The following is a 24,191-nucleotide window of genomic DNA, read 5'->3' as shown; positions in this document are numbered from 1 at the left end:
TTACAAAAATAGCCTAACAGTTATTAGAACATTTGTTATATAGTTACACATTTGATTGTTTAGGCAGTTTTGTTGTTTGATACATTATACTTTGTATCTTGTGTTCAACAAATATGATTTCATGTACAAGTTGTTAAAATGTTGGTAACAGAAACCTAATAGCACAATGTTTAACTCTAGAAAATCTGTTTCCAAGCTAGAAGGTGTTTCAATGTGGAATACCAAGAACATTATTAAACTTGATACTGAGACCTAAATATCCATTCATTCACCAGACAGATGCAATACAGTCTAGGTAATAATTTTATGTGAACTGTACCTGAAACTAAATATACTAGTGAAAGAAATATATTTATATAATGGTTTTCACAATTCTTTTTTGTTTACTGACAAAAAAGTGAACATTATTTATCAACTTTACATGTGGCGTCAAATTACACATCTCTAACCATTTACAGTTACACTGAAATATTAAACAACTTTACTATTAGTGTAAGTTACTGTACGTGGCATCAAAATTTTATTTATAATTCAAAGGATTGCATTAGTTTTAAATTTCTTACTTTGAAATATTTATATAAAAATCTTACTCTTCACTTCTGTGTATTAAGTGATCCATCTACACATTTTTCTATAACTGTTACACGAGTCAACCAATTGGATACACAAACTACAAGCACTCGTAGGTCAAATTTGCAAGATCCCAGTGTCTCAAATTAGTGATGTCCACTGCTGTGGCTCCTCCAAACTCACGTCATAATAATTTATCTATGCTACGGGTCCTTTTACTGACATATTTATGACTAAGAGATATTTTTTTCCACCTAGAAGAATCTGCACAGGTTGCTTTTTGTTTTACCATGTTTGCTTCCAAATCTATGCACATTGTTACAAAACTCCAACATAACTGTTTTAACCCATTCATAACTCGGTTACAAAACCAACTTAGCTTTAGTGCATTTAAAACATGTTTATTGTGCATGCTAATATTTTGTGTTCTAAATTTCACATTTGAAGTAAACATTAAAGTATTTTGGTGCGACATTGTTACAAAAAGTAGGCTTGCAATACGTCATAACAGGAAATAAAAGGAGGGGTCCAGATAAGTAGGTACTAAATTTATTTATTATGTACATATTTTAGTTATTATTGTAAAAGTAACCAAAATGTAAAAAATTAGAAACTTAATAATCAGATATTACTGTATAATAATAAGTGTTTGCAATTAGTTTCTGTTGTACCTTTGCATACATATTTCTCTACAAGTGGGTTTTCTCGACATCACGGATTTTACATTTACTATTTGTACATACAAGAAATTATCCAGCTGTAAAAGTTAGTTGTTACAGTATGTAATCATTCTAGAAGAAAATTATCTAATTTCATTAGATTAATTTTCTATTTTGCATACCTTCATTTTACCCCAAATTACTGATTTTGTTACAGTTAGTGTTTGGAGAAAATAACAGATAAAGTTTTACTTTAAAAATAATTTTATATTAATTTAGGAAATTATGCTAATGAAATATAGAAAGCAATATGAAATTTTTTCATATTCTTAACACAAAATATTACAGTAACTCAGTAAATTTATAAACAAATATTTTTTTTTAAATATTGTTTTGTGTACATTATAATTGTAATGTTAACTAAAAAGCTACCAAAATTGTAGTAAATAATGCTATATATATTCATCGAAAGTAGGTTTTGGTGCAAAGTAAGAACTGTTTACATAAGATTACAGTGTAATGATTTTACAGTCAAACTAATTATTTGAAAGTAATTCTAAATAAAATACCACCCAACTGATGTGCATTTCTAGTTAATTAAGAAAAATACATTTTATCAAAAATGCAAATTGAACTTCTTAACAACAAACTTTTGAGTTTGAATGCAATATTTTTATTAGTCCCATCTATAAATATTCAGTTTTACTCCATTTGTTTCATAAATTATCTGTCTAGACAGCATAAAGGATTGCTATAAACCATTTCCAGGTTTACTTTATGTCCTACAAGCTCCCGGATATTGTCAATACCAAACTTGATCATGGTGGGTCTGTAAAATGAAATTATTGGAAAACATAATAAATGACAAAAATATTATGACTATAAGTATGTAAAAATCTCAAGTATTCTATATTTATTGATAAATCTTTTCTGTTATGTTAAAAATAACATATTACAAATAAAACATTTTTAACTTAGTTTTTTTTAATACTGTTAATTTACCATAAATTTAAATGAAAAGAAAACAAGTTTTCAAAGTTAGTTACATTTCATACTTTTAAACATGCACGACAATTAAAAAAAAAATTCAGTTTCCTAAAATTAAAGAGTGTGTTCATAAATTCAGAAGTGATGTAACTATCGTATGAGCATGTCTGTTTATTTAAAGTATTTACATTAAACTGTTACTTAGCAAAGTGGAGGTCCTTCAAATTCTCATATATTTCAATTCTTACAATGGACACAGAATCAAGGAGTTTTGACACTTTGAACATATTCTATCATTTAAGAAGAAGAAAAGTTGGCAATGGTTGTGATTGAAATATTTTCTCTTAAAAGCACAGTGTAAGTGATCAAATAGATTATGATAAACAGTGTTTAAAAATTCAGTGCACCTAGTACTATTGAAAACGTAGCAGTTATTAACACTTACGTTAAACAATAAAATATAACTACCAATCAAAAATAAAATTATATTTAGAGCACAATAAATGTGGTACCCCTAGTGTTCATCAGAAATGTAGTTTAATACAAACTTCTACATGAAATAAAAATTTCCTTCTAAAGTTATTGAAAGCAGTGATCACAATTTATGTTTTATAAAAGTAAGCATGTTACAATTACAAATTCACAAAACAACATTAAACTGACAGAGATTAAAATAATTGATATTAGCTACGAATCATACCTTTCTAAAGATAAACCCCATGCTAAAACAGCAATTTCTTTAGGAAAACCCATGGGAAGTAACATTTCTGGTCGGAACACACCAGAGTTACCAACTTCAACCCATTTTTTAAGCCCTTCATGATAACTGAAAATTTCCATACTTGGCTCTGTGTAGGGGTTGTAAGTGGGTTTAAAACGTAGGTTTCTGATTCCTATACACCAAAGATACAAAATAAAGTCATGAAACTTTTAATACTAAAACTCTTGAGCCACAAACTCATTATAAGAACGTTCTAATATTTTATGAACATTACAAATAATGCAGTCTATTTTGTATTTAAAATTATCTTTACATCAAGATCAGTGACTAATGAAACAAATATAAAAGATGAATTTGTTAAATTAATGACATACTATAGTTCTTAACGTAATTATTTTAATGCTTAGAATGATTACCTGATTTAGCTGCTCTTTAAAACAATATCTACAAATCACTGAAATTCATACCCAAAAATTTTTATTAAATCTAACACTAACAAAATCAAAACATTCATTTGCAATAAATATTTTTATTTTTTATCTGTAATTTTTTAAAATTCAAGACATAATGATTACATATATTTGGTTTTACGTTATTAAACTTAATGTATATTCTTCTTTTAATCATAAAATAATATGCACGGATTCCACGTACCTAGCTTGTTAAAAAATTCTTTAAACAGACCCATAAGGTTCCCAAGAGTAAGTCCATAGTCAGCTACAACACCTTCAACTTGATGGAATTCAGCTAGATGTGTGGCATCTAAGTTTTCATTTCGGAATACCTTATCAATACTGAAGTATTTAACTGGGGTGAATTTTTTCTGAAAATCACACGTGAAAGATATTAATCAAACATGTCCTGTCCACATTTTCAGCAAAAACATTAAATGCCACAAACACAAATATTTTGCAAGTTTTCAAATGAATCTACTAACCCTCACTGTATACTATTCTCTATTAACTGGGGTACATATATTATGTAATTTTAAGTTTTGTCCATTACAACACTCAGTGTAAGAAACTGATCATAATACTGGGTAAGATTACATATTTTCTAAGTAAAATACGTTGAAGAAATTCCAACAAAAATTAGTGACTGGGTAATATTACATTTAAATACAAAATTAATAGTATTTTGGATTAGATTCCTTTTGTGACTTATATTTTAGCAGAAGCTTTGTAAACACCAAAGTCATAAACAATTTGGGGCACAAATAGTTTAAGAAAATATGTTTGAAAAGACACTGGTGGTTCAATATGAAAGCTCACTGGTAATTCTACGGAAAACAACATCTAAGTACTTCAATTATTGCTTGGTTCTCCAAGAAAAAGTTATGACATGTACAATACATGAACATTACTACACTATTACAGATGCAAGACGTATCTTTTAAAAACACAAATACATAACTGTATAATACTGTTTATAACTTATGAATAAGAAATCAGTGTGATATAAAATGCACTATTTGAATAAAGCCTACAAGTTCCATGGTACTTTCCAAGTGTTTACAGTGCACTTCCCTCATTTTTTAGTGCAAATGTTTGACAAGCCAAAGTGTCAAACACTGCTGCTACTTTCCAAATGTTTCCAGTGCACTTTCCTCATTTCTTAGTGCAAATGTTTGACAAGCCAAAGTGTCAAACACTGCTGCTACTTTCCAAATGTTTCCAGTGCACTTCCCTCATTTTTTAGCTCATGTTTCATAAGCCAATGTGTGAAAAGCTTTCACTTTCCAAGTGTTTATATTGCTAAACATTTAGTAAGCTTAACCTCAGCCACTTTACACATTATCCTACCTCTATATCATATTTGTAAGCCATAATTTAAGTTAGCAATAAAATACATAAATTTTACTGGCTTTACAAATTAACAAGACCTTTTAAAGTTATGTTTACATAGAGTTCAGCAAAACAAAAACACACTTAAGATCTCTGAATGAAATCACATTACATTAATTGTATTTCAGAAATAAAAAACAAGTACTGAGGTAAGGTGATAAGTACAGTTTACTGAATTACAAATTTAATACTAGTCCTATAATTAACTCTGCTACAGGTTTGTAACAACACAGGTTTCTATGTAATATTTCATAAACTTTTATAAAGAAAAAACTTAGATTGTAAAATTCATATTTATATTTGGGGTCCTTTTCAGAAAGATATTCTAAAAATGTTTAGTTGTTTACTAAATTTAACTTTCATGGCTTAATAAATACTATAACATGCCAGAACCATGCAGACGTACACCACAACTCACTTACCCATGAATAGGTCCTCCACTGATGTAAATTTCCAGCACAGAAAATGTAAATAAGCGAGATAATCCTTTTTATTTTTTTAAATTACTAAAAAGATTCAAATTGAGAGATTCTATTTCTCTGTACAAACAATATTACCAGGAATAAAAGTGTATTTCCAAATTCGAATAAACTGGTTTATTTATTTCTTTTGGAACATTTGATTTTTTTTATTTTATTCATACAGGTTCAATAAAAGTTTAGATTGTGTGTGTGTAGTAAATTACTGAATCATGCCTTTTACTACATTATAGATCACAGCTTATACATACAGCCTACAAATCATGGTTTTCTTGATACAAAAACGTGAATTTATACATACAGAGTGGGGTAAAGTGTATGTTTAATATTTAACAAAAATTTGTTTCAACTGTCTTTGTTCTTTGTAATGTATGTTTTACTACCAACAACATTAAATATGAACTATACATTCTTTTGCCTTACCCTGTACACTAGTCATATACATAACTTAGACCAGTAAATGAGATGACAGTTTGTATAAGATTACCTAGACTATTCAACAAAGTAACCCAATAAGAACAGCTCAAATTATATACACACACATGGATATAATGGAATACCCTTGACAACAGAGTACTTGTGAAACATTTCCTGTTCCATATACACACACACATGGATATAGAATACCCTTGACAAAACGTACCCTGGCCCATACACATATTTATACAATGACTTCAACAACTGAGTACTTGGGAAAACATATCTTGGCCCTTACACATGTGGATAAAATAAAATGCCTTTGACAACTTGGTACTTATGAGAATATACTCAGGCCCATTTATGGAATAGTACTTCACTCTTGTACTCATATAATTTTCCATCAGTTGAGAAGTCTGTTTTATAATTTGCAGTAAAAGAAACCATCAAAAAACTGAGTTCAAGAGCCATGAGACAATAAAGCACCAAAGAAATTCTAGCTTTTGCCCCATCACAAAAAAAAAAAAAAAAAAAAATATTTATTGTGAATTTCCATATCTTATGATTGTAGAATTTTGCTGATAAATTATAACAATATCTTTGCAAGGTATTTCGTGGACTGTTTTATCTAACAACATCAAGAAGTTTCAGCCAACCTAGCCATGTGTGAGATAGAGAGAACACACGTACGAAACATCCATCAGTTAGTGAATCCATTACTGCATTATTGATCAACTATTGAATGTTAGCTCGTTTCAAGTTCTGTTGACAAAACAAGGGATCTTGCAAGTGACTGTTATGTTTTATTTGGGAGTTAGGAACATAACTATTCTTGGAATTCTATAAAAATGTTATTTGTGAAATTGGGTCTACCAGGAATTTTAGCCTGTAGAATGCTAATTTTTGAAGAAATAAATAAACTCATTACCAAAAGTGAATGAACTTTTTTACAGAATAGTCACAAAAAACAACAACATTTAAAATAGAATACACTACAACAGTAGATAGACTGTCATTCAAAACCATGGTTTAATATAGTTATTTAGATTACATATGTTATGTTAAATGAGGACACACATGCATGACACGCTTACTTGTTGGGCCAATCTGTACAGCATTCTGGCACTAACAGCTGTTGTGTGTGTTCTCATTACATTTTTTTTTGCTTCTTCAAACTTCCATTCATAATTGTATCTATTAAAAGAAATTAGAAAATTATTATAAACATACAGTGCTAACACACTGCAGAACTCTTGTAATTATACTGTATTCTTCATTTATATTTACACACGAAAAGAATTATTTTACCTTATGAACAACACACTACCAGTCATTACAAGTAGAATCCATTTCATTATTAAATTGTCATTAAATTAATACAGCAACCTACATGCAAGAAGTTTGGTCTGAAGTCAGATTTCATACCTTGTCTCTTAAAAGGTTCAACAAAAACAGTTATTATTTACACACTATTAAACTGATTTTAAGAATGATGTAAACAGTTTCTTAAATGACAAACTACAAATTTTACACAAAAATAAATGCTTCTTCTTTGACATGCATATTGTACACTGGAAGTGCACAGAATTCAATAGATTGAAATTTAAACTGTAAAACCTTGACCACTGTCTACAAGTGAATATAAATGGAAATATGTTTAATGTGGTTGAATAAAAAAATCTGGGTATAGTGGATAAGTCACTTATTGTTAGTAGTAGAGTAACAGTATTTACAGATAAGTCACTCATTGTTAGTAGCAGAGTAACAGTATTTACAGATAAGTCACTTATTGTTAGTAGTAGAGTAACAGTATTTACAGATAAGTCACTTATTGTTAGTAGTAGAGTAACAGTATTTACAGATAAGTCACTCATTGTTAGTAGTAGAGTAACAGTATTTACAGATAAGTCACTTATTGTTAGTAGTAGAGTAACAGTATTTACAGATAAGTCACTTATTGTTAGTAGTAGAGTAACAGTATTTACAGATAAGTCACTCATTGTTAGTAGCAGAGTAACAGTATTTACAGATAAGTCACTTATTGTTAGTAGTAGAGTAACAGTATTTACAGATAAGTCACTCATTGTTAGTAGTAGAGTAACAGTATTTACAGATAAGTCACTTATTGTTAGTAGTAGAGTAACAGTATTTACAGATAAGTCACTTATTGTTAGTAGTAGAGCAACAGTATTTACAGATAAGTCACCATTGTTAGTAGTAGAGCAACAGTATTTACAGATAAGTCACGCATTGTTAGTAGTAGAGTAACAGTATTTACAGATAAGTCAATGCATTGTTAGTAGTAGAGCAACAGTATTTACAGATAAGTCACCCATTGTTAGTAGTAGAGTAACAGTATTTACAGATAAGTCACTTATTGTTAGTAGTAGAGTAACAGTATTTACAGATAAGTCACTTATTGTTAGTAGTAGAGTAACAGTATTTACAGATAAGTCACTCATTGTTAGTAGCAGAGTAACAGTATTTACAGATAAGTCACTCATTGTTAGTAGCAGAGCAACAGTATTTACAGATAAGTCAACGCATTGTTAGTAGTAGAGTAACAGTATTTACAGATAAGTCACTTATTGTTAGTAGTAGAGTAACAGTATTTACAGATAAGTCACTTATTGTTAGTAGTAGAGTAACAGTATTTACAGATAAGTCACTTATTGTTAGTAGTAGAGTAACAGTATTTACAGATAAGTCACTCATTGTTAGTAATAGAGTAACAGTATCTACAGATAAGTCACTTATTGTTAGTAATAGAGTAACAGTATCTACAGATAAGTCACCTTATTGTTAGTAGTAGAGTAACAGTATTTACAGATAAGTCACTTATTGTTAGTAGTAGAGTAACAGTATTTACAGATAAGTCACTTATTGTTAGTAGTAGGGCAACAGTATTTACAGATAAGTCACCTATTGTTAGTAGTAGAGTACCAGTATTTACAGATAAGTCACCCATTGTTAGTAGTAGAGCACCAGTATTTACAGATAAGTCACTTATTGTTAGTAGTAGAGCACCAGTATTTACAGATAAGTCACCTTATTGTTAGTAGTAGAGCAACAGTATTTACAGATAAGTCACTTATTGTTAGTAGTAGAGTAACAGTATTTACAGATAAGTCACCATTGTTAGTAGTAGAGTAACAGTATTTACAGATAAGTCACTTATTGTTAGTAGTAGAGTAACAGTATTTACAGATAAGTCACTCATTGTTAGTAGTAGAGTAACAGTATTTACAGATAAGTCACTTATTGTTAGTAGTAGAGTAACAGTATTTACAGATAAGTGACTTATTGTTAGTAGTAGAGTAACAGTATTTACAGATAAGTCACTTATTGTTAGTAGTAGAGTAACAGTATTTTACAGATAAGTCACTTATTGTTAGTAGTAGAGTACCAGTATTTACAGATAAGTCACTCATTGTTAGTAGTAGAGTAACAGTATTTACAGATAAGTCACTTATTGTTAGTAGTAGAGTAACAGTATTTACAGATAAGTCACTTATTGTTAGTAGTAGAGTAACAGTATTTACAGATAAGTCAGTTGTTGTTAGTAGTAGAGTAACAGTATTTACAGATAAGTCACTTATTGTTAGTAGTAGAGTAACAGTATTTACAGATAAGTCACTTATTGTTAGTAGTAGAGTAACAGTATTTACAGATAATTATAAGTCAAAATGTGCTGATAGAAGATATTACCTCTGATGTGGCAACTTCAAAATTCATAATTCAAAATGAATAACCAAATACAGCCGTGTTTGCAGAAAGAGATAAAAAGTAGAAATATATCGTAGTTAAGTATTAAGTTCCATAACAGGGTAGAAACATAAATAATTCCACTATATAATGAGTTACAAATATCACTGTTGCATAATAAACAGTAAACTTTTTGAGTGAAACTCATAAGAACATACAGAAACACCTGAAAAGAGCACAAACTAAACGTCTGAACACAAGCACTGCCAACCAAAAAGTAATAGTTAGGGTAGAATAACACAGGAGTCATAAGTCACTACTCTTGGTGGAGGTTTGTAGCACAATAATACATGTGTGAGAATTAGTTAAACCAGTGAATTGAGAGGTGTGTGGGAGTGATAGACTTGTGGCATGTAAAAAGGTTTCAGCAAATATATGGCAGCACTGAATGAGAATAGTTGTGTACCTGGGCAGAGTTAAGTTACTTTGTGGAAAGATTTTTTTTTTCATATTTTTCTCATTCATTTATTTCTCTGTCTCTGATTTATAATTGAAACTCTAAATAACCAACCCTTGTGAGCCATATCCTCCCACAGAATGGACTGCTTCCACCCTTTCCAGGTATTCTAGAGGGAACTCATTAGCATGCACTGGATCTGTGGATCGATCATAAATATTTTATTTGGCAAGCACTTGGTATCTTGCTATTTCAAAAAAAAATTATATTTACCTGAAACCATTATAATTTCATCATTAAAATTTATTCCCTTCCACAGGGTATTTTCAACCTGATCATCACTTTATGAGACAAATCCAGGTTAGAAAGCACAAAGTTTAGGCACATCCATTTTAAGTTTACAAGTTGCTAACCAACTGGAGAGTAACCTACTAGCTCCCTCTATGGTATTCTCATCTGAAGACTGTAATTGACTTTCACCTGTAACATGCTGTTCTCAGCAATATGATTTACCTTAAAGCTGAATACAAATATGAAGTTTTAATACATCTATGAGCATTCTAATAAAATGACAATACACATTAAATACAAATACATGTATGCAAACGACTTCCAACACAGCAGTTCAACAGTTTAAATTGCTTGTATACAAGTTATGGCCAGAAGAAAACTAAGCAAACACTATAGAAAAAGTTTCAGTCAAAATAGTATTTATTCATTTATGCACATTACAGAACTTGTAGTTGTCCTATACACCAGTTATTAGTTTTGAACTTTGATTTTTTTAAAATATAAAAATAGTAATTATCCAAAGAACAAACATTATTTAGAAGTTGTTTAAGAAACCAACTTTCCTTCTCAAACAAATAAAATATGGACACAGTACTTGAAACAGCAAGTATTACGTAAACAAGTCACTTCCATTTTAATTGAATAATGATGCATTGCCCTTTACAATGAGATGATGATAAAATTATGATAACAACTATTCTACCTGACAAATAGAAGGTATCTTGCAGGTCTCTAGCTGGATGTTTTTGAGGCACAAAGAGTGTATCAAAATTCCAAAAAGAACTTTCAACATAATTGTTGGTTGCCATTTCTGTGAAACTGGAGAAAAAAAAATTTATTTTTAATTTTGATTTTATATATAAACTAACCACAAAACAAAAGAGGTGTGCAACATGTTTTTAAAACACAGAAATATATTTGCAAACAAAACAGTGGATTCATAGTCAACATTTAACACTTATGATATCCTAATAACACAGAGTAATTCACACATGAAGACAAACTGAAAATATAAAAGTACAAAAAAAAAGTTGAAACTAAAATACATTTAAGTCAAATTGTTTAATAATGACTATTACAAATTAGTCTTATATTAGATACACAAACTGCTTTACGTACCCCATTTCTAAAAATATTTGTCTCACTTCTGTCTTAACCTTCATTAGAGGATGAAGGTGACCACATTCAATAGGAGCTCCCATAGCATCAAAATTATACGGCTTAAATTTCTTTTCCTTCCAAGAACCTCTGTTAAGTAAAAAAAATATCCAGTAACTGAAGTGGCCAAGGGGTGCAACAGAAATCTAGGTAAGTATCATTTTTATAAAACTATTTTTAATAAGAAATGCATTCAACAACCATCTGTGTCATTGGAGAAATAAAGTTAATAAACAAAAACATCTTTTTTGTTTGAGTAAACAACGAATATAATTTTCATGGGTTAATATTTTCACTACCAGCTCCGAGTACATGTGATTAGTATTTTCAATAAAAACAACAATAAAGGATACGTCTAAAAATTAAATACACTATTTGAGAACAGCACAAGTTATTTTGTCACCAATGGTGAGCATGTTTTGGGAGAACTGATTAGCTAAAGAAAATAATTTTTTTATCAACAACAAAGACATCTATCACATGGAAAAATCAAAATAGGATTATAAAAATATTGTCATTCACTTTAGTTACTTTTACTGCAAGTCTCATTTCATTAAATTAATTCACTAAATCTACTCAATCTATAAACATGATAAAATAAAGTTGCTTAAAAAACATTCCCTGGCAAATTTGTATTTAAAACAATGTCCAAGAATGCTTCTTAAGAAAACTTTTAAAAATGAATTTCTAACTTAAGTATAGGAAAATGAAATAGTAAAAAGAAATTCAGAATTTCTTATTCATGAGTAAAAACAAAAGCAATAAAGCAGACTGCTCCACATTTAACGGCATGCCTTAAGAGTTCAACACATTTCAAACATGTTAGACAGACAACAGAAAGGAAAAACCTTTGTCTTGGTAAGCTGATGCACAAGTGAAAAACATACTTCTGAGAGATGTCTCTTCTCACAATGTAGTTTTTCTAATTTTGTGTGCAATCCTCTATGTGTGCAATTTTTTGTTCACCACTAACTAGCCTTCAATCTCCCACCTAAATTCTTATGGTTCACTGTGCTGAGACCATGAAATCAGAGTGATGACACTGTTGGATAGGAGAGGAACAAGTGTGGTTGAAGGAGAATTTAACAAGATACAGACAGAATAAGAGAAAGTTCAACAAAGGAGTCCACAACTGAGCTGGTCAGTGTGAAGCTGTCAAGGACTCCACACAGTGTTTTGAATGACAGAGAAGACAAGTAGGAAGGTAGACAAAGAGAGATGAGAGAAAAGGAGAAGTATGGTCATAAGTGGCAAAAACATTTAGAGGAGATGTGCCCAGACAAGAGCATAGCCTTCTGAACACCAGAGGACCAAGGGATCACTCTGTAGGTAGTATCTTTTTAAGGGTTTGTGAGACAATTTGTCAGAAGCATAAAGAATGAGTGCAGAAAATGAGGTGGTGAACAAAAACAGTAACAGAGGTAAATGTGAACCCAGAATATCAGAAGTGTGAACTGTTACATGAAAACAGTAACTTGTAAAGAATGAGTGCATGAAAATGAGGTGGTGAACATGAAAACAGTAACAGAGTGTGAAGATGAAAACAGTAACAGAGTGTGAACATGAAAACAGTAACAGAGTGTGAACATGAAAACAGTAACAGAGTTTACCCTTGGCAACTGTAGAATTGACTTTATGTATCGTCACAAAATGAGGTGGTGAACATGAAAACAGTAACAGAGTTTACCCTTGGCAACTGTAGAATTGACTTTATGTATTGTCACAAATGCCCACTGACCATCATAAGAGAATAATGATTCATATGTTCTATGATGTGGATACAAAGTGGAGATTTGTGTGAGACCACTGATCCAAATTCACTTCAAAGTAGAGACATCTCCCATCTCATCAAGGAAACTTCTGGAAACAGATGAAGTCCTGAAGGAAAGAACAAAAACAGAGGAATACCTTCTATGGTATTGGTTTTATCAAGTCACCAGCTTTTAGTAAGGAAGGAGAATTGTAGAGGACAAGAGATCTCAAGTGTTTGTTTCTTTTTGAATTTCATGCAAAGCTACACGAGGGCTATCTGTGCTAGCTGTCTGTAATTTTGCAGTGTAAAACTAAAGGGAAGGCAGCTGGTCATCACCATCCACCACCAACTCTTGGGCTACTCTTTTACCAATGAATAGTGGAATTGACTGTCACATTATAATGCCCATGGCTGAAAGGGCGAGCATATTTGGTGCAACGGGAATTTGAACTCACGACCCTTGGATTACAAGTTGAATGCCTTAACCTACCTGGCCATGCCGGGCCGGATGTCTAGTGAGAATCCAGTGATTGTGCATAATCCACTGTAGATGTTACAAATAAACAAATATAAATAAACAAACTGGATGGCCCTGAAAACTAATACATTTGTATTTATAATAAATTAAACTTTTGGGCCAACAAGAACCACCTGAATGTGTATGTTGATGTACAGCTGCACCAGCTATTCTTTTGCCACTGCCTAAACAACACAAACTTAAAAATTGTCTTCAACTTACGTAGTAATCATTTCAGGTGTTAAGTCTGTTTCTTGTTTTTCCACAGTCAGACTGAACTGTGGTCCTTTTTCCAACCAATAACTTTTCACTGTTCTAAAACACAAACAAATGAAAGTTATTAAATATATGCAACATAAAAGTTCAGCTGAATATTATGACTATTCCAAAATTAAGTAGCCTCTTATAGTTTCACACAAAATTTAAAGATTTAATATAAAACAATAAATCTGTGACCATATAAATACATGAATATATTCAGTAACTTATACATTACAAACCACCAAAGAGACAAACAAAGAAAGCTTTCACAAAGAAGTAATTGTGTTTACAAATCAAAACACAATATATATATGAAAAGTAATTAATGTTACCAAATCTAAAACAATAAGATATATAATTATCTATGTTCAAAACATTAAAATAGTAATGTTTAAAAAGTTTTAAATTGCATCACAACGTAAGTTCTAAGTACTAAATGTGACATAAAGGGAGTAACAGTCTCACACTTCTTGCAGAAGTTTTCTCTTCTTGAATTCTTGCTTCTGTGATTCAATGATACCGTCAATATTCATGTTCTTAAATTTTAATAGACAATCTTGTACATCATCATGAATTTTATCAACCTAAAAATAAAATTCAAGTCACTGAAGTGTTATAATAGTTATAGAAGTAAATAAATAAATGTAGTAACTAACCTTTAAATTTGTAAATATTCAACATCAATGTTTTCAAGATATAGCTTTAAGAAAGTTTAAAAATATGAATTTTGAGACACTCAAATTTGAAAGATATATCACTGCCAGTCAAGTTGTTTTACAGGTATCATAAAAATCTTATATGGTGTATATTAACATTCAACAAGTCTTTTTTAAGTGCTTTTAATACAGTAATCTGTACTCAAATAATTTTTTGGTATAATATTTTATATATACTTATCAACTTTACTTCTATTTTCATGCATTTATTGTTCAGGTATCATCATGTGTACTTATTAACAAGGAAGTAATTCTCTTCATAAGAATATACACTGCTGGCCAAAATCTTAAGGCCAATGAACATAAAGAAAAAATATGCATTTTACATTGTTAGACAACCACTTATTTGAGTGGAGCTTTGAAAGATGAAAATAAGAAAATGGAAAATAAAAATAAAAACTTTTAGCATTTAATATGGAAAATGTGAACACTATAAAATTAGCCCAAATACTAGCTGGTCAAAAATTTAAGGCCATACTAAAACGAAGCATTAATTGGTAAACACGTAACAAAATTTAGTCATTTGTGTTCAAACATTAGCACTGTCAACATCTCCCACTGACATCTCCTGTGTTACATTGAGTAAAAACATGGCAAAGGCTAAAAGTTGACAGAGTTTAAACGTGGCAGAATTGTCGAGCTGCAAAAGCAAGGTCTCTCTCAACGTTACATCGCTGGTAAGATTGGGCGTAGTAAAACTGCTGTTGCAAATTTCTTAAAAGACCTCGAGGGATACAGAACAAGAATTTCAAGTGGTCGGTTCAAGAAACTTTTGCCGGCGTCGAGCAGGAGGATTCGATGGGTTGTCCGCAAGACACCAGCCAATCGTCGAACCAGAATAAGGCCCTTACGGACACAGAATGCAGATCAAGAACAATAAGACGGCATCTACGAGAAAGGCTTTAAAACCGTAAATGTCTTCAAAGGCCACACCTCCTTCTACACCACGAAACAGCTCGGTTAAACTTTGCTGAGAAGCACCAAACATGGGACATAAAAAGTAGAAGAAGGTTTTGTTCCCTGATAAGAAAAAATTTAACGTGAATGGTCCAAATGGCTTCCAGCATTACTGGCACGATAAGGATATCCCACCGGAGAAATTTTCTACATGACACAGTGAAGTAGGTTACATCATGATCTGGGGTGCTTTCTCCTTCCATGGAACAATGGAGCTTCAGGTTATACAGGGGTGTCAAACAGCAGCTGGCTACATTGGCATGTTGGAGAGAGCACCCTTATTGACTGAAGGCCCTCACTTGTGTAGAAATGGCTGGATCTTTCAGCAGGATAATGCTGCAATTTACAATGCCTGCAGAACAAAGGACTTTTTCATGGCGAATAACGTGATTCTTTTGGACCATCCAGCGTGTTCACCTGAACTAAACCCCATTGAAAATGTTTGAGGGTGGAAGGCAAGGGAAGTCTATAGAAATGGACTCCAATTCCAAACAGCGCATGATCTTTGTGAAGTCATCTTCACCACTTGGAATAATATTCGAGCCAATCTTATGCAAACACTTATATCGACCATGCCAAAGTGAATTTTTGAAGTTATTCACAAAGACAACCATGCAACTCACTACCGAGACCTCTTGTTGGGCATTTCCTACCCTGTTTAAGACTTCTTTTTGGTAAGGTCTTAAACCTTTGACCAGCTGTGTTGAGAAAACCCACTTGTAGAGAAATATATATGCAAAAACGGCTCGTTTGGGTTGAGAAAATATTGTACATAGAAGAGCGAACAACGTTTCGACCTTCTAATGTAAAATATTTTCTCAACCCAAACGAGCTTTTGCATATATATTTTGACCAGCTAGTATTTAGGCTAATTTTACAGTGTTCACATTTTCTGTATTAAATGGTAAAAACGTTTTTTATTTTTATTTTCCCTTTTCTTATTTTCATCTTTCGAAGCTCTACTCAAATAAGTAGTTGAGTCTAACAACTCAAAATGCATATTTTGTTTCTTTATGTTCATTGGCCTTAAGATTGTGGCTAGCAGTGTACACCCTTTTTTTAACAGTAAAAGTGGAATGAACTCAAAATGTCAAAAACTTAAAGTGGTACAAAACTTCTGTTTTGTGCTTTGTGACCTGCTATTTAATTTTAAATATTTCACCAGGTTTTATCAAAATTCTAAATGCTTAATTTGTTACGTATGCTGAAACATTACTGAGAGCAATGCATTAGACATCTCATCTCGATAGAGGTTTCAAACCAGAAGTGTGTAAAAACATCTGTGTGAAAGGTTAAGGATGAGAATCCAAAAATTTAATATCAAATACTGAATCTGTAACCAACAAAATGTGTGTCACAAACACAAACTCAATAAACAAATTAGTGTAAAGTACTTAAAAAACATAAATTTACTAATGTCCAGCTGATCTTATCATACAACACAAAAACAAAATATATGAAAACTGCTGAGCAGTTGAATTACTGATGGGGTATAAGTCTATTAAATGCATTTTTCTGAAATATTTTGTGCATAGATTATTTTTTGCTACAAATTCCATAAAATAATGTGCAGGTTAAATGAAATTAGCACCAATGTCACAATTAATTCCACTAATTACTGTGGGTTTAGATTTGATGTTTTTCTGTGAATAAGAAATAATAGGATTTTCAGGCATGTATGTAAAATGTTTGAAAAGCAAGCACAGTTGTGGCCAGCTAGAGTTTAGGGTTTGTTTTGAATTTCACACAAAGCTACTTGAGGGCTATCTGCGCAAGCCGTCCCTAATTTAACAGTGTAAGACAAGAGGAAAGGCAGCTAGTCATCACCACCCACTGCCAACTGTTGGGCTATTCCTTTACCAACAAATAGTGGGATTGACCTACACATTATAACACCCCACAGATGAAAGGGCGAGCATGTTTGGTGTGATGGGGATACGAACCCATGACTCTCGGATTACGAGCCAAGTGTCTTAACCATCTGGACATGCCGGCCCTCAGCTACCCGTAACCAATAATTTTGCTCTCTTGAGATCCAGATTTGTTAGACAAAATATTATCTGTATTTTTTAGAAAACACCAAATTAACATAAATTGTCTGAATTACTTAAACACTGATTAAGAAATACAAACTATAAAAATAAGCAAACCTTTTTCCTAATCTTTGGGCCTCCTTCTGCTGTCTTATCTACCACAAGCCAACCAGCAGACATAGCTTTACTAAATCCAACCTTGGCATTTGGAATGGTTTGCTAAAAGTGAAGTGAAATATCACTGTCACACACTTCATAACATGTTATCTTCCCTTACTGAACCTTCTGATAATGTTTATTTTAAAATTGTTAGAGAATCAAACCATCAAGTATCTAGAATAACTACAATTGTCTATGTCTAAAAGTTAAGTTTTTCAAAAAGTTATTTTGGGTAAAGCTGCTTTATACCTTTTCAAAATACCACGAGCTAATCTATATGGGTTAATTTCTTTATGTGCACTGTTGGAGATTTTAGAGTACTGTCAGTCCTAAAAATAACTTATTAAATCTCTGAAAATATCAGTGAACTAATACAATTCACTACAAAGAACATAACTGTTTGTTCATTAACGATGAATACAGAATTACACCAGAATATCTTTAACAAAAAGACTAAAGAACAATAAATACAGAATTACACCAGAATATCTTCAACAAAAAGACTAAAGAACAATGAATACAGAATTACACCAGAATATCTTTAACAAAAAATACTAAAGAACAATGAATACAAAATTACACCAGAATATCTTTAACAAAAAGATTAAAGAACAATTAAAGCTCTTTTTTTGCTTAAAAATTCACAAAACGTTTTGTATTAAACAAAAATAACCGAGAGCATACTAAACCTGAGATATGCATTTCCTGGTATAGATGTAACTTTTGGGTTTTTGTAGAGGGAAAGATGCTGTTTACGTCTTAAGGAATCATGGTTAAAATGAATTAACCCTGCTATTATATTTCATTTGTCCCAATATTTGTTTCCATAAAACTTTGATAAAACTATGTCGAGTTCATTATAATGAAAGTTTTTACCAATTTCTAATTTTCATTACAGAACAATAGAAATTATGACAAGACAATTATTTTACCAATTCTAGACTTTCATTTTACTTCAATTTGCATTAAGTCAACACAACCCGAAACATAACATGTAACAGGATGGTTACGGAATCTTAGTCAGGGACTTATTGGTACTGGATGTAGCAACTGTTGTGTAATTAACAGCTTTATTGATCCTGGATGTAGCAACTGTGGCATAATTAAAAGCTTCACTGACCCTGGATGTAGCAACTGTAGCATAATTATCTGCTTCACTGACCCTGGATGTAGCAACTGTAGTGTGATTAACAGCTTCACTGACCCTGGATGTAGCAACTGTAGCATAATTAACTGCTTCACTGACCCTGGATGTAGCAACTGTAGCATAATTAACTGCTTCACTGACCCTGGATGTAGGAACTGTAGCGTAATTAACAGCTTCACTGACCCTGGATGTAGCAACTGTAGCATAATTAACAGCTTCACTGACCCTGGATGTAGCAACTGTAGCATAATTAACAGCTTCACTGACCCTGGATGTAGCAACTGTAGCATAATTAACAGCTTCACTGACCCTGGATGTAGCAACTGTAGCATAATTAACAGCTTCACTGACCCTGGATGTAGCAACTGTAGCATAATTAACAGCTTCACTGACCCTGGATGTAGCAACTGTAGCATAATTAACAGCTTCACTGACCCTGGATGTAGCAACTGTAGCATAATTAACAGCTTCACTGACCCTGGATGTAGCAACTGTAGCATAATTAACAGCTTCACTGACCCTGGATGTAACAACTGTAGCATAATTAACAGCTTCACTGACCCTGGATGTAGCAACTGTAGCGTAATTAACAGCTGCAGTGACCCCCAGATGTAGCAACTGTAGCATAATTAACAGCTTCATTGCCCCTGGATGTAGCAACTGTAGCATAATTAAACAGCTTCATTGACCCTGGATGTAGCAACTGTAGCATAATTAAACAGCTTCATCGACCCTGGATGTAACAACTGTAGTGTTATTAACATTTTATAACTTACTCTCCTTTGCCTGAAATTTAAAAAACTAAAATGCCATAACAATTACAGAATGTTAATAATTTTCTTTGAGAACTTGCATCGTGAATTACTTGGGTTATACAAGGAATAATAATTATTGTAAAGTTACGATATAATATAGTAAAAAAACAGTGTATGTTTTGTTTTGAAAAACCACTAACTACATGAACAAAATATATATATAACATAAAATATCTGCTTTAACTGGAAAAACCTTTCACAACTGTCAGATTTTTTCCTAACTCACAACTATTAAGTTTTGAAACAGTGTATGAAATATGGTCTACATTAAAAGATGCACCCACTTGCTGAAGCACCCTTTTTATCAGTTAAACATTAACATTGTAACATATGAATACATAAGCCTTTACTGCACACGGTAATGTACATGAAACGTGTCTGTACCTGAATACACTAAATAAATGTACCAATTCATAACTTACCAAAATATATTTCACAGAAACATTTTTTGTACATAATAACAGACCTCTTTTAAAAAAAACAAATACGTTTTATTGTACGTATTTCTTTTGCTGTCATTTCAAACAAGTTATTGAAGAGAAATCACTTATTACACTCTTTTTTCACTTTATTTTTTAGCTTATGCCAGGAATAAACTTTTGTTACTGTTGAAATCCATAACTGTAAAAATGTTTAAATGGGAGACTATCCTAGCACCCGAACATTAAATTATTTGGCAAAGTTTATTTTAATTTGATAAGCTTATTTTATGTTTAAAGCTAATTTATTAAAAAATTAAAGAAGGTTCCAGAAACTTTTAATGTCTCTTTGATCTTTACTTAAAATGGAATGAAGTTATTCCTCAAACTTTTGCTACACCTCATAAAACTAAATAAAATATTCAGATATTTCCTAACTCTGTAGCCTCACAAACAAATTTCAAGCATCATCAAACCTCAGCAGCTATATTCAGAAGCATCTGGTTAAGTTCTGTAAAACATAATAATAACCATCATGAAGTGTATACCATTAGCTCTTTCTGTGAAATCCCTTCTTCTGGAACATTATAATATACCAATGCTTCGTGATTCCTTTCTCAACGACTTCTTCACCTTCATTCGTTAACTCCCACTGTTTACTACTACGTTGTTCAGCTGTGATAACCTACGTAAATATCATGCATGTCTGTTATAAAGATATTGAAACATCAACCGCACTGAAAAATACTCTTATAATTTGATGTAAATTCTCTCCTATTAAATAAATAAAGATGTATTTGTATCAAATCCACATTTTGTATGTTCGTGGATCTCGATATCACTTAAATACTCTAATGTTAAATTAAAAGATGTGATATACTTTAGTGAGGAAAGAAGTTAGAGTACTGTCGTTGGGTCTTTGTATTCTAAATCTACATTCTATACTCTGTCAATGTGATGAGCTTAAACACTGACCAACTGTGACCTTCTGATCAGTGGCAGTCTTTGGAAAATGCAACCTCACTGGTAGTAATCAAGTGCCTAATTTATGGTGAAATTTTGCAAAGTGGTTTGAAATGAATAAAAATATCACAAAGGAACTCGTAGTTCTTTTAATGTAAATAAACTAAGTAGAGATTATAACATTAAACACATTCCATGACCCCATTTAATTAAACCACAATCTACATTTTATACTATGGTTGTACCTGAAGTTACAAAGTGTTTGTCTCTCCTGAAGAGCCTCCCAATTGGTATAGCAATATATCTGTGGACTTATACCTCTAGAAACCAGATTTTCATACCCATGGTGGATAGAGCACAGAGAGCTCTTTTGTGTATCTTTGTACTTAAAACAAACAACATCTTTCCCAAGTAAACATCAAAGGTGGCTTGCCCTGTGACCTTTCACACAGAGTCAACAGGACAAAAGCAAAATAGTTCTGAATCGAGACTCAAAATTATGTTTCAGTATTAGCTGACATGTATCAAGTGAAAATATGTTAGAAAATAAAATGCTTTACATAACATTGAAACTATTTCAGTTTTGTTAGTCTTTAGTGTTAGAGAAATTACTTATTAACTGGATGGGTTCTTTCAACTTAGGAGTATTTCAAATATTGTGTCCTTCCTACTAGCAGTAATAGGAAGAGCCCCAGAAATGAGTTCTGCATATGGCCCTGCTTGTGATTTGGTTTTGTACAGAAAGGAAAACTTTTATATAAACAATATACAGTTCTACTCAAAGCTAAGTGCTCTTCTACAAAGCACTTAACCTTTTATAATCAGACTAAAAGTTACTATCAAATGTACAAACATTAATAACAAAATCAAAACTTAAATTGTATGTTCTTGAGAGAGAGACAAGGCTGTCACTGATAATATTCAACTTTCAAGACTTGGGCACCAAAAGCAGCTGTTAATCAAAATACAACTCGGATATAATACATGATGCTATAAAGTCTGGAATAAATGTAATCTTATTTTGAAATATTCTTGCATTAATTTTATGTATTATTCTTTTTGTTACAGGTGTGTATTGTCAATACGCGATTATCATGTTGTTAAGCTTACAAGGGTAAAGTTAAAATTTATTCTGTAAGAATTACACGTGCATCATCTTAATGGTGGACTCATACAGGAAGTTGCATCTATGGTACCTGTTGGAGAACATTCACAGAAACATGCTGTATCGTTTACAAACATGTTTTGAACTTGGTGGTGGTCAGTTTGAACAGATATTATAACAACGTCTTTAAACTATATTTACAATGATTCTAAACTTTATGGATACCCTGTATATTAAAGTATACATGTGACATATTCAGGCATTAAGAAATACATCTTACCGATGTACTCGTGGCACTTTCGGTGCCATACTAATTGCTATTTTATAGTGTGTAATCGTAGTTGAAACATAAAAAACAAACAAACCAATTTACATTTCCTAGTGACTGTAGACTCTTTACTGCTCCTACAATTCGCTGATGATCTATTCCCAATTTTACTGCAAGAGTTAGAGAGTCTACTGGCCCACATTCAGCGAGGTGTTCCAAAACACGTGTGGTGATATCCGCCATTATGCTTACATCAGCCTAACAGAATATGGAGAATTTTATTTATTTTTAACTATACACATCAAAATTCACGTCATGGATGTCAGCATGATCAACAATTCAAGCTACTAAATTAACCGTGGTTTTATTAATTAATTTCTTAATAATTTTAATAATTAATTTGTTGATAAAGACACATTGCATATATACATAATTTTATGTTATTAAGGAAAAAGCGATACATAATTTTATATTATTGTATGTATCACGTTTTCCTTTTTTTCAGCCCCGGTATGTCCACGTGGTTAAGGCATCCTACTCCTACTCCGAGGGGCGTGGGTTCAAATCCCCGTCACACCAAACATTTTCAGTCGTGGCGGTTTTATAATGTCACTATCAATCCCACTATTCCTTGGTAAAAGAGTAGCCCAAGAATTTGCGGTGGGTGGTGATGACTAACTGCCTTCCCTCTAGTCTTACATTGCTAAATTAGGCACGGTTAGCGCAGATAGCCCTCGTGCAGCTTTGCGCGAAATTCAAAACAAACTTTTTTCTGATATAGGTAGCAGCTATTCAATCCCTTATTTGTGATTAGCTGAATTTCGCAAAATTGAGTTATATCAAGAAAGTTACCAGAATCAAAGAAATTTTGTTTGAAGCTCTGAACTTTCCTCTCTCGTTAGCATCACTATTTTATTTTATATGAGTAAAGCTTTCGTTATAAAGTTTACAAAAAAAAAATAATATAACTCTAGTTACATTAAGTTTATTTTGATGACAGACCATCACCAAGACTGAATCGGGGTTATGTGAGACAGTGTAATTAAGATAAACAAAGAAGATGACCAATTAAGCTCGAAACATTGTTCTCTCCTTATTAATAAAAGTGTTGATTCGTACCAGCCGTTCTGAAATTCATTAAGATAAACAAGATCTACATACTGATACAATAACCAGCTATAGAAATTTCACTAAACACCAAAGATAACAGCGTCAGGCCTGGTTAGTACTTGGGAATACCAAGTGATGATGACATTCATTTAGGCTCGCCATGCCCAGTTGGGTAAGGTACTCGACTTGTAATCAGAAGGTCGCGGGTTCTAATCCTTATAATACCAAACATGCTCGCATTTTTAGCCGTGAGGACGTTATAATGTTATGGTCAATCCCAGTATTCGTTGGTAAAAGAGTAGCGCAAGATGGATGGTGATGACTAGCTGCTTTCCCTCTTCCTTAAATTAGGACGGCTAGAGCAGATAGCCCTCGGGTAGTTTTGCGCGAAATTCAAACTAAATCACTGAACACTTTTGCGACCGACGATATAGCCGCAGGTACTTTTATAAAATATTTCTACATCCAATAATAGTATGCAGATCTGTAATTTTCAGTTTGAACAGATTTCTCCGTAATAACTGTCGAATATCTCCAGGAATTTATGAAAATTATTTTTGTGAGGTAATGTGACCGTATTATTCTCTATAGAGGGAAAATATCGAGTTTGGCCATTATTGAATAAATAAAGAAAATATTTACGTTAACAATAAACAGAAAAACAGAATCCATACCCATCC

General features: G+C 32.0%; 1 protein-coding gene across 1 annotated transcript; it reads right to left on the bottom strand.

The window, feature by feature from the left end:
- Window positions 1-1,879: 1,879 nt before the first annotated feature.
- LOC143248472 (phenylalanine--tRNA ligase alpha subunit-like) lies at window positions 1,880-22,675 on the bottom strand. The gene is given in 13 exon segments (XM_076496871.1): window positions 1,880-2,058; window positions 2,917-3,109; window positions 3,592-3,760; window positions 6,772-6,871; window positions 9,954-10,038; window positions 10,834-10,949; window positions 11,250-11,378; window positions 13,781-13,873; window positions 14,285-14,403; window positions 17,643-17,744; window positions 20,614-20,675; window positions 20,678-20,750; window positions 22,507-22,675. Coding segments are annotated over 13 exon segments (1,485 nt in total). The 5' UTR covers window positions 22,645-22,675; the 3' UTR covers window positions 1,880-1,952.
- Between the last annotated feature and the right edge of the window lie 1,516 nt (window positions 22,676-24,191).

The sequence above is a fragment of the Tachypleus tridentatus genome, chromosome 4, assembly GCF_004210375.1.
Source record: "Tachypleus tridentatus isolate NWPU-2018 chromosome 4, ASM421037v1, whole genome shotgun sequence".
Taxonomy (NCBI): domain Eukaryota; kingdom Metazoa; phylum Arthropoda; class Merostomata; order Xiphosura; family Limulidae; genus Tachypleus; species Tachypleus tridentatus.
Note: the sequence above shows the minus strand (reverse complement) of the source record. Positions and strands in the feature narration are given on the sequence as shown.